Source organism: Martes martes, assembly GCF_963455335.1.
Source record: "Martes martes genome assembly, chromosome: 4".
In the NCBI taxonomy this organism is placed as follows: domain Eukaryota; kingdom Metazoa; phylum Chordata; class Mammalia; order Carnivora; family Mustelidae; genus Martes; species Martes martes.
This window is the reverse complement of record NC_137891.1, coordinates 185403415-185415516: the sequence shown is the minus strand read 5'-3', so window position 1 is coordinate 185415516 and position 12102 is coordinate 185403415. Positions and strand designations below refer to the sequence as shown.

The 12102-nt window shown below is 40.0% G+C and overlaps 1 protein-coding gene across 1 annotated transcript in view; it reads right to left on the bottom strand.

Annotated features, from left to right (window-relative positions):
• Nucleotides 1-12102, bottom strand: part of RERE (arginine-glutamic acid dipeptide repeats) — a 308722-nt gene that overhangs the window by 144301 nt on the left and 152319 nt on the right. The window contains exon 7 of the mRNA XM_080801487.1: nucleotides 5967-6071. Coding sequence (XP_080657613.1) covers nucleotides 5967-6071 — 105 coding nt within the window. The remainder of the gene's footprint in view (nucleotides 1-5966; nucleotides 6072-12102) is intronic.

The following is a 12102-nucleotide window of genomic DNA, read 5'->3' as shown; positions in this document are numbered from 1 at the left end:
TGATAGGATGCAGAAAAAAAGAAGACATGACTTCTGCGCTATCCCTGTCAAGGATACAGGATACATGATCTAAAATCTAATGAGGAAACATCATAAATGTAAACTGAGAGATAGTCTACAAAACATCCTATAATCTTCAAAAGTACCAAGGTCTCAAAGTGAAAGAAAGACTGAGCAACTGTTGCAGACTGACGGAACAGCTGTTAAGACAACTGAATCCATCAAACTGGCTCCTTTTACTATAAAAGTCTTTATTAGGAAAACTGCTAAAATCTGAGTGGGGTCTGCAATGCCATGGCAACATCTGAACGTGAATCTCTCGAGCCAGAGGACTGTCTCATGGTTGTGAAAGAAAATGCCTCTGCTCACAAGGAATATCCCAAGGATGAGAGTGGTGTAGCCTCCTGGCGATGGCATACTTTGAAATGGTTCAGATAGAAAAGGTCTTCTACTACACCTGCAAGCCTTCTATAAGCCTGAGGCCGCTTCGAACCCAAGTGAAATCAATGAACTGCACAAGTAAAACTCAGAGTAGTGCTGGGCACAGTAGGCCTCACTAACCATAACTATTATTAGTAACATTATGGCCACTGTCAATTGGGGAGAGATTACTTTTAAGTCCTTGCAAGTGTCTCGGTTTATGATTGCTGCTAAATATAATGGCAATAATCCTTAAGCTTCAATGCTGCTCTAAAAACTCCTCAGAAAGGGGTGCCTGGGTGGCTCAGTTGTTAAGCGTCTGCCTTCGGCTCAGGTCATGTTCCCGGGGTCCTGGGATTGAGCCCCACATCGGGCTCTCTGCTCAACGGGAAACCTGCTTCTCCCTCTCCCACTCCCCTTGCTTGTGTTCCTTCTCTCACTTTCTCTCTCTCTGTCAAATAAGTAAATAAAATCTTTAAAATAAATAAAAACAAAAACTCCTCAGAAGAAGAAAAGCGGAGAAGGCACAGGAGACTGATCACTGACATTCTCTCCTGGATGAGATCTGAGCTCTCAACAAAAACTGTTTTCTATCTGACTAGCAAGAGAAGACTCATTTTCACAAAGCAAAAACAAGAAGTACAATCAGACGTTTCATGCTAGAGAGCAAGTCTGTGAAGAGATCAACAACACTTTTACAAGGCAGGAGGGGTGGAGTGGAGGAGAAGCAACAGATCAGTGACCATCAACACAAAATGCTGCATTTTATATGTTGTCTTCACTATCCCGACATGCACTTCAGTGACTTAAAGAACTCTTGATCTGGCAAAGGGAAACAAATGGACCGGCTCCCGGGAAAATCTGTGTTTCACAATGTAAAGGTAAAGGCATCTTCTTTCACGGCCACTACAAAATCCTTCATTCCTCCTGAGACTCCACCATTACTCCCTTCCGTTCCTTCCCCTCCTAACTCACTGGGCTGAGGCAAGATGTTTAGAACTTTTCAAAGGAATGAAACAGAAACCCAGAAAGGGCCAGAAAGTATACTGGTACTGGCCAATAGGCTGAAGCCGCTGCGGTGAGGGGATAGGAAGGAAGATGGGAAAAGGACATCCAAAAATTCAATGAGGCCGACATGCTATATAGGGGGCCAGGTTCATTTACTATAAAAAGCTCAGATCCCTTTCTCAATTAAAAAAAAAAAAAACATCTTTTTCAGGGCGCCTGGGTGGCTCAGTCAGTTAATCATCTCCCTCCAGCTCTGGTCATGATCCCAGGGTCCTGGGATGGAGCCCTGCAATGAGAGAGCCTGCTTCTCCCTCTCCCCCTGCTGCTCTCCCTGCTTCTGTGTTCTCTCTCTCAAATAAATAAAATCTTTAAAAAAATTTTTTTTTCTATTTTGGTTCTCTCAAATTTTTCATTGAAATATTCTGACCATAGAAATGTATTGTTTCACATTAATACCACTTACATATTCATTGTAATTGTTATGTCAGTTTCATTAGCAGCAAGAAATTTATCTTTCATTTTTAGTAAGTATATTATTTTCAAAAGCAATTTTATAATCAATATTCAAAGCAGAGTCAAAAATCTCCAGTGCTCAGACTTCCATATGTCAGCACACTCAACCAGATGGTTAATGATCTACTTGATTAGAAGAATCAAGACATCTTGGGAAGTACTTTATGTTTTGCTTTTAGACTTAACATTTTATGGGGTTTAAAAAAAAAAAGAAAACTTTGATATTTTTCAACCAAATTTTTAATTCTTTTTGCAATTCCCAAGAAGCAAAAGGAAAAAAATCTGGCAGTTTACACAAGTAAGCTACAGGGTAGCTTGTGCCACCCCCACTTTACTGAAGTAGAAACAGAGTCTGGGAAGTAGCAGCCTTAGCCCTGGACACAACGATGAAGTGACAGCCCAGAATGAGAATCCAGGCTGCCTGGGTCCAAGAGGAGAATCAGTCTTAACAGAAAGATCAAGAAGTCAGATTAAATGGCAATGAGATACTGGGTAAATAAAAAAGCAACTAAGCAAGTAAGCAGATGAAAGCAGCCATGTCCCTATGTTTTATTTTACTCACCAAATTTTTTACTCAAGTAAGTTTTGTTCCTTAAATATCATGGCTAGCAAGAATACATCACCATCCCTTATCAAAGATCCTAAGGGCCAGAAGATTTTTAGAATTCAGGATGTTTTGATCTAGAAAGGTACTACAGCCATATACCATGTACTATGTGACACCTCAGAAATGTCTGAGCAATGACGTCCCCGACTCTATCACACTGGTACTTTTGCAGTAAAAATTGTGCAAACTCACTCAACTCAAAAAGAATATAAATAGCCTCATCTCAGTTCACATCAAGTATGACCATCCAATGAGCTTCAGCACCAAACCTAGCATAAAATTTTTTTTTTATTTTTCAGAGCTTTCAGATTTCAGAATTAGGATTTCAGAATTAAATACAGAATTTCAGAATAATAAAAATTCCATGTCAATTACCAAGAAATCCATCCTCCCTGAACTTTAAAGGTAAAGTACCAAAGAATATAGGAAAGTCTGTTTCCTCCTGTCATACACATGCTCAATAAAGTAATCCCATCGAAAACAAGAAATCTGGAAAGGTCAGGTCTCTGACCAGATGAAACATTCAGAAATATAATAACCAGATTAGGGGAACATTTTTAAAGTAGCCAAACATTGCAGCTTAAAAAAAATGTACGAAAAAATGTGAAAAACCATCCCAAACTTTCAGTGCAGGTGAATATGATTAATAAAGTATGGGAAACCCCATCAATCAGCTTTGAACTACTATCAGAAAACGCGCTACAAGAAAGAAACAATCCCATCTCACGCTGCAGTTTCAACTGCTCACTTGGACTACAACTCTGAGTTACTTCTAGGGAGGGGAATGGTCATCAAAGTCACCGTTCTGTCACTTGCAGCAGTCGCAGCCGTATATGCTCTGTCTCACAGACATAGGACTGTTTGACATTTCCTCTCCAAATGACTCGGGGCACTAAGAGCACAGAGCAGCCATGCAGCCACCATCCCATGTCAGCGCCGCTCTCTCCACGGGGGCAGAAACACACCAGAAGCCGCTTTTCACACAACCCCATCCCTACAGACTTGAAACAGACACAAACAGAGGTAAATTGTGCAAGGGTATGAGGCCCAAGCAACCTAAGGGGTATGCTGTGTGCACGCCAGGTGGGGAAAGCAGAGTGTCTCTACACTCCTGTAAACTACACATGCTCCGGTGACAACCTGAGCAGCTGTGGAACTCCGGAGTTACACAGTGGTATCCGGGGTAGAACTGGTGAGCGGGGGCAAATCTTTACACTCACTTTGTGAGAAGTGTGAGACCTGCCACAAGCTTTACTTATTAGTAGACATTCAAGTCTTTTTTCATTTCAACTCATCCAACACCCCTCAAAAACCCGCAACATATCAAAGCACAAGCTGGACAAGGAGAACGAACACAAGCACAGAAATGAACACGTGGCCACCGGGAATCAAAGCAGTAAGAGAGTGGCTCAGGAGGCAGAATCTAGAAACGTCCTGCCATGGGCAGGTCTTGGTGTTGTGTTTTCAGATGAGAGACAGATATGCTGCTGCTGCACACCTAAGCCACACTTTAAAACATAACTGATGGGAAGAATCACTCTGAATGACTGGCAGCAACAACCACTGAAAAATGAGACCAGAACCTGTATGAGTCTTTATTTACACAGTTTAGTTATATAATGTCATTTTTAATAAGCATTCAGCAAAAAACAGACACATAACCAAAACTAGTAAGAAATTTGGTTGCTTCTTATGAACCCAAGAGCTAAACATTTTAAAACACAAAAGCTATTTAGTCAATTCACTGATAACAATTGAACTTGTGCAATGTGACAACCACTGATCAAACAGTTAAATCAACGTAGCATCACTGAAATTCTGGATTCCTTTGCATCTAAGACAGAAATCCAAGATATGACCAGGGAGTCAAATAAATCCATATGTAAAATGAACATTCTGAAATACAGGAATGCTCTGAAATACTATCACTGATCAACTTCTTTGTCGCTGGAACACGGCATACTTTTGAAAAAGAAAATAAAAGGTCAAATATATTGTTTTCTAAAGCAATTAAAGTTAAAAAAAAAAAAAAAAAAAGGTGACCACTGCATAGAAGACTGATGAATCACTGACCTCTGTCTCTGAAACCAATTAATACATTATATGTTAAAATTGAACTTAATTTTTTTTAAAAAGGTGACCATTCATTGCACTATTACCCCTATAGCTGTCGTCTACAATGTACACAGAGAGAGACACTAGAGTGTATGTGCCAACAGAGCTTTAGGCAGCCTCTTAGGATTGTGACAAAGGATATATTGCCTTTTCTTAACTCTAGATTATCGAAACAGCAACCTTCTAATTTTTACATATAATTTCTCAGCATCCTCTAGGAAAATGTTTTCTCTAAAATAATGCCCACCTTCCAATTACACTGAACGCAGTTCTTCCACTACCCGCTACACCTTCCTCTGGCCAAGCAGCTTCTCTACATCCTCATGTCTGTAGATGACGTCTTGGATGTCCCAAGCACAGACTACTTGATCACCAGCTAACACTCTTTTTCTTTTTAATCCTTAATCCATTGTAGTTGCATGATCGATACAGAATTAAAATGATGCACATACTCTTAAAGAAGTTCTTCCACGTATTAAGTTAAACTACAATCTATTACAGACATAAACTAAGAATTTTTTCTATTAAATTATTTTGATTCAATTTTTTCTCACTTAAAAAGTAATAATTCTACCTATTACATAGGTCTTACTGAAATGGTTGTGAACTGAATGTATCCATCTCATACCAGTAATCTTACTAAAGATATTTCTACGAGTGTTTCTGAAGTTTTACTAAATGAATTAAACAAATGACTAACCAACAAAATTTTCCATAACGTCCTAGTGTTTTCAGGGGCGCCTGAGTGGCTCAGTCGATTAAGTGTCTGCCTTTGGCTTAGGTCATGATTCCAGGGTCCTGGGACTGAGCCCTGCATCGGGTTCTCTGTTCAGTGTGAAGTTTGCTTCTCCCTCTCTCTGCCCTTACCCCTGCTCACGTGCACACACATGTGCTCTCATTCTCTCAAATAAATAAAACCTTTAAGAAAAAATGTCCTAGGTTTCAATATGGAATCATGAAAGGCTTGGCACAATGCTCAGGAGGGTAATAAACTACCAATGTATAGTTAAATTCAAAACACAGATCAACTAATGTTCATTTACATTTAATAGTATACTGCCTTGCCCTCTCAAAACCCAAATTTTCTCACTTTTCCTTTTCTTAAGAAAATCAAGAGCAAACAATAAGCTGTTTTAGACACCAAAGACATTAATTAGAATTCCTTCCAAAAGGTTTACTTTGGGTATTGGAGTTATTTTTTAAAAATCTTACTAGCATATACCCAAATGTGTACGCACACATACAGACACGCACGCACGTAAGAAAAGCAAAAGTTCTGAGTGGGCCCAAGTAACTCACTTACCTTGTCTCAGGGTTGTAGCCTAATATGTAGAAAAATGAATCCACTCGAGCTTTAAACTCTCTAGCAGCAAATATGTCAGAAAAGTGGGATATGTTACACTTTCCTCTGAAAATAAACAAGCATAAAAAATACATTAGTATCATCGTCAACTACTTTGCAAACCAATATGCTACTGTAGGGACAGAGGCAGGGGAAGATAGAACTAAATCCACATTCTTCTAAAAACATACAGAATATGGCTCCAGACTCCATAATTACCAATTCAGAAAATGGAAAGTTCCCAAAAGAACAAAGAAAATGTCCAAATGATGTATTTTTTTTTGTTTCAAGACTTCTTCAACCTACAATTTCACAACTCAACTGCATTTACCTCAGCATTTTAGTCATGGGATAGAATTAATTAAACCACAGAGGTAAATTGAGGGCAGGGCTGTGATGAAAGGATATTAAACTAGAAACGACAGGAAAAATCTAAACCACAGTTAAATTACTTTACCAAAAAAAAAATCTGCCTAAAGCCCTTCTAAATCATCAAAACAAAATGGGCTTTTCTTCCTCTTACTTTACTATAGACAGAATGTAAATCTGTCAAATATTTTTCTTCTCTCTTTTAATGTGCAAAAAATAAAACAACTTGGAACTTAAAACTGGAGAGACTTTAACTTTTTAAATACACAGATGGGCTCTAATAGATAAACATCCACTTCCCAAATTTTCAGGTCATGTTAAATAACTGTAAGTTGGAAAATGCCTTCTCACAGAATTATTGCAATAAAAAGAACAGTAATATCTCCAGATCCATCTAACAACAATTTAAACTGCAATATAGGGGCGCCTGGGTGGCTCAGTGGTTAAAGCCTCTGCCTTCTGCTCGGGTCATGATCCCAGGGTCCTGGGATCGAGTCCCGCATCGGGCTCTCTGCTCGGCAGGAAGCCTGCTTCCCCCTCTATCTCTGCCTGCCTGCCTCTCTGCCTACTTGTGATCTCTGTCAAATAAATAAATAAAATCTTTAAAAAAAAAAAAAAGTAAACCGCACTATAGCTGAAAACTCTATAATACAACCAAAGTCCGTGAAACACACACACACACATACACGTGTGTGCGCACGCATTGGGAGAATTTCCAGGGTTCCCAAAGAGTCAAGGAGGTTTTAAGTAATTCCCTTAGTAGTCACAGAAAGTAGCTTTAACATCAAGTGGAAGTCCAGGGCTGTGAGTAAAGCAGATGGAACTGGAGAATCCACAGCACATCGGCTGCGCACGTGGGAAGCTGCCCGGGGAACGAATTCCTACACTTCACTTCCGCAGGCGTTCCGTTCCCATGAGGACTCCATGAGTGGGCACATGAACAACACACACGCCAGCTAATGACCAAGGTGTGAGAGAAAGAGACTAGCTGAGGGATAGCAACCTGGGGACGACATTCATTTGCTTCCTATGAAGAAATAAAAAGAGCAACGCACTCCTTTTCCACAGAGCCAAGCCTTAGTAATGGGCAGAAACTAAGATGGGGCTCAACCTCCATTTTAAAAATTAAACAAAAATGCTTTTGATTTATTGAAGTTCCTTTGGGGACCACTAATAACATAATGCAGCGATGTTCAGCACTTGAAATGTGCCTGGCCCAACTGCAGAGAACCGGATTTTAAATTTTATTTAATTTTAATTAATGTAAATTTAAACAGCCACATAAGCTGGTGGCTACCATACTGAAGAGCACAGATTTATGTAACATTTCCATCACCACAGAAAGTTCCACTGGAAGCACTGATTTGTAAGTAACAAGATATAGCTAAAGGGAAACATGGACTAGGAATCAATTTTTGCAGGCCAAGGACTTATATCTAGTATGTAGCTGGAACTAAACCGAGCTTCTGGAAAAGAAAAAGCAGGTAAGATTACAGATGAACAAACAATGCACTCACTCTGAAACTAACTACCCATAAGTCTGACGTCATTTACTCCCTGAAACCTAGAAAAAATAGGTAAGTTCCTTCATCAGCTAAAAAGGGATAAGAACACCTGTTATACCCATCTCATATTAAGGAGATAAATAAGAAGTCAATGAAACTTTATATCGAACTGCGACACAAATTAAGTTATTTCCATCACTGTCTGTAACTAGAGGAAAGTGATTCCTCTTTGACTGGTCTTCATCATTACTTACATGCAAGTACACCCTATCAATGTATTCGTTAAAGGGAGAGAAACCCTACCAACCCACAATTCTAAAACAGGCACTGGAAAATAGATAGGTTTTGTTCAGGAAAGGGTTTCTCAGTCTCAGCACTATTGACATTCTGGACTAAATAATTCATTGTTGTCAGGGGCTTGTCCTGTACTTAGCAGTATCCCTGGATACAGTACCCCACTGCAGCCACACACATCATCGTGACAATCAAAAATATCTAAAGACATCACCAAATGTTCCATGGGGACAGCAATACAACTGGTTTAGGGAAAGCCAGACACGGCAGGAACAGAGCACATCATCTGGTAAATGATCATGAAACTGTAATAAAGGCACTGATTTTTATATGTTAATTTCATATCCTGCTGACTGAATTCTTTATTATTTGATACAGTTTAATCATTGGTTTTCTGAGGTTTTCCAGGTATATTATCTGTTGTCTGCAAATAAATATAGTTTTACAACTTTTTTACTCTTTATTTTTTTTAAAGATTTATTTACTTGAGCAAGAGAGACAAAGAGAGAGAGAGACAGAGAGCACAAGCAGGGAAAGCAACAGAAGGAGAGGGAGAAGCCCACTCTTCACCGAATGGGACCCACACATGGGGCTCAATCCCAGGACCTGGAGATCATGACCTGAGCCAAAGGCAGAAGCTTAACTATCTGAGCCACCTGCGACCTTCTTATGTCTGGAATTGCACTGACCCTCTCACATAATGTGGACAGTAATGGAAATAGTGGACACCCTTGCCTTGTTCCTGATCTTGGTGGAAATGTCTCTCAGGTGTTACTATTAAATATGCTACTAGCTTTAGAAATAATCACTGCTTTAGAGTTATGGGGTTTTGTACCCCTTTAGATATAACAACATGGTATACAATATTAAGCAGAGTCTCTAATAGTAAACCTACCTTGCATTCCTGGAATAAATCCCAATTGGTCATAATGTCATTTTTAATGAGATATTAAAATTTTAAAGTATTTGATTAATTAGATTTAATGTTTTTCTCTTCATTAATTTCTATTTTCCTTCTTTGTATTTTTTTGCTGTATAACAGCTTTTATTCATATTAGCCTAGAAATAATCCAAATGCCCATCAATAAGGAAATGGGTAAAGTATCACTATATATCTGTAAAATGAAATACTTCACAAAAATACAAAGGAAAGAAGTATTGATAAACAGCACATCTCAAAAAGTCTCAAATATTAAAATGCTGAGTGAAAGTAGCCAGGCACACAAATGACACATACTGTATGATTCCATTTCTAGTGAATGAATTTCTACAACAGCCAAAACTAATTCATGTGAGAGAAATCAGAATAATAGTTGCTTCTGGGTGGGAAGTTTTTTTTGGGGGGGGATGGGAAGTTTTAAGAGGAGAGTAGTTTAAGAGAACTTTCGGGGAAGCTAGTGTTCAGGATCAAATTTATCAAAATTCATGAAAATATAAACTTAAGGTGTGTTTTACTTATAAATATTTTTAAAGTATCAGGGGAAAATAAAATAGCAAGTGTCACTAGCATGTACATATGGCTGTTTAAAGTTGCTTTTCCTGGGGCGCCTGGGTGGATCAGTCGGTTCAGCATCCAACTCTTGTTTCAGCGCGGGTCCTCAGACGGAGCCCGCGTCAGACTCCACGCTCAGTGTGGAGTCTGCTTATCCCTCCCTCCACCACCACTCGCACACGCACGCACTCTCTCTCTCTCTCTCTCTAATAAATAAGTAAATAAATAATATGTTTTTAAAAAATAAAGTTGCTGTTCTTGGCAGTTAATGAGCCATCCTGTACACAGCCCTGTGTACTAGGCAGAGCTGACGAGAGAGTAGGCAAGTCCACTGTGGTTGGCATCCATTTTGAAATATTTTTCATGTCACCTGTTGCTGAAGAGTAGCGCTTATGAAGACTAGAGATCATTTTTTTTTAAAAGATTTTATTTATTTATTTGACAGATAGAGATCACAAGCAGGCAGAGAGGCAGGCAGAGAGGGAGAGAGGAGGAAGCAGGCTCACTGCTGAGCAGAGAGCCCGATGCAGGGCTCGATCCCAGGACCCTGAGATCATGACCTGAGCTGAAGGCAGAGGCTTTAACCCACTGAGCCACTCAGGCACCCCTAGTACATTTTAAAAGTACGTGCTTGAGTATCATTTTAAGCATTCAATTTTTTTTCTCTCCAAAGCACTCTTTTCATCTACTCTCTCAAATCAGTACATTATTTGACTGTGTTTGTGGAAGAAGGAGGAGAGACTGTTAAGAGAAAACTGCCACCACTCTCACCTTGCTGAAATATCTCGTTTCAGAGCCTCCAAGATCCTATGCGCCCTATTTCTAATGGGATGCTTCACTGTTAACAGAAATAGGACTAAAGACTGGGAAAGACCCTATTTAAGGGGACTTGCATTCATCAGGAACAAAGGCTTCCTGCTGGACTCATTTTGGTGTAACTTGGTATTTCTTGATGCGGTGCCCCACACCCCCACCCTGGGCACAGCACCATTTGACAAGCGCCCAAACTGGTGGGAGGCAGTGATCGAAGGGGATGAAGGAGCAGGGAAAGAACCATCTTAAACAGGAGAGAACAGAAACAGAAATATGGCCCAGAAATTCATTCCATCAAAACTATCCATGACTGGGAAAGTCTCTGTAGATTCCCAGGCACATGCAAACCTTGGAGAAACTTGCCAAGAGGCGCACAGGCAATGCATGGAATGCTCAGAGCAGGAGGCCTGCCTAGAGCATCAGTCACCACCCTCGCCTGAGCGCGAAGGGAAGGAAAGGTCTTGAGACAGAGTCGGCATCTTGTCAACTGTGAGCCATTTGAGTAATGACAGGTACAGAATTTTCTTTAAAGACTTTTATTTATTTACTTGACAAGAGAGACACAGCAAGAGAGGAAACACAAGCAGGGGGAGTGGGGGAGGGAGAAGCAGGCTCCCCGTTGAGCAGAGGGCCCCATCTGGGGCTCAATCCCAGGACCCTGGGATCATGACCTGAGCCGAAGGTAGACACTTAATGACTGAGCCACCCAGGCACCCCCAGAACTTTTTTTAAGTTTCTTTTCTGTTTTTCATTCTTCTGCTCCTCTTGCCTTTCTAGGGGTTATCTGAACACTTTCTATGATTCATCTTGACTCACTTACGGTGTTTTGAGAATATCACTCCACACAGTTCCCTAAATAGTTGCTGTATGTGTGACTGACGTCGCTTCCACTTCAGTGCCTCAGCCTCCCCACCGTCAAATGGAGCTACTTTAAGCATCTCCTCTGCATAAGCCGAGCTGGACATCAGTGCATCCTTTTGATTTATTTGTTGTTCTTTTTATCATTTAATCTGGAAACCCAATTGTTTAATTTTCTTCTCTCATTTAAATTGATGTGTTTAGTGTAACTAGCTTTCCTTTGATTAGTGTTTTAAATGCATGCCGCAGATTCTAGTATACAGGATTTCGACTGTTGTTTTTAAAAATTTCTTTAATTTTGGGGCACCTGGGTGGCTCAGTGGGTTAAAGCCTCTGCCTTCAGCTCAGGTCATGATCTCAGGGTCCTGGGATCGAGCCCCGCATCGGGCTCTCTGCTCAGCGGTGAGCCTGCTTCCTCCTCTCTCTCTGCCTGCCTCCCTGCCTACTTGTGATCTCTGTCTGTCAAATAAAAAAACAAAATCTTTCAAAATAAATACATAAAAATAGAGTATATTAAAAAATTTTTCTTTAATTTCAAAAAAATTCCTTTAATTTCAGTTTTTATTTCCCCTTCTACTCAGGAGTTTAGCAGGAAGCTTTATTTTTTTTAAGTTTTTAATTTTAATTCCAGTATAGTTAACATGCAGTGTTGTATCTGTTTCAGGGGCACACTACAACGAGCCAACAATTCTAAAGGTTACTCGGTGCTCATCATGGTAAGTGTCCTCTAAATCCCCATCACCTAACCTGCGCCCCTCTCCGGTGA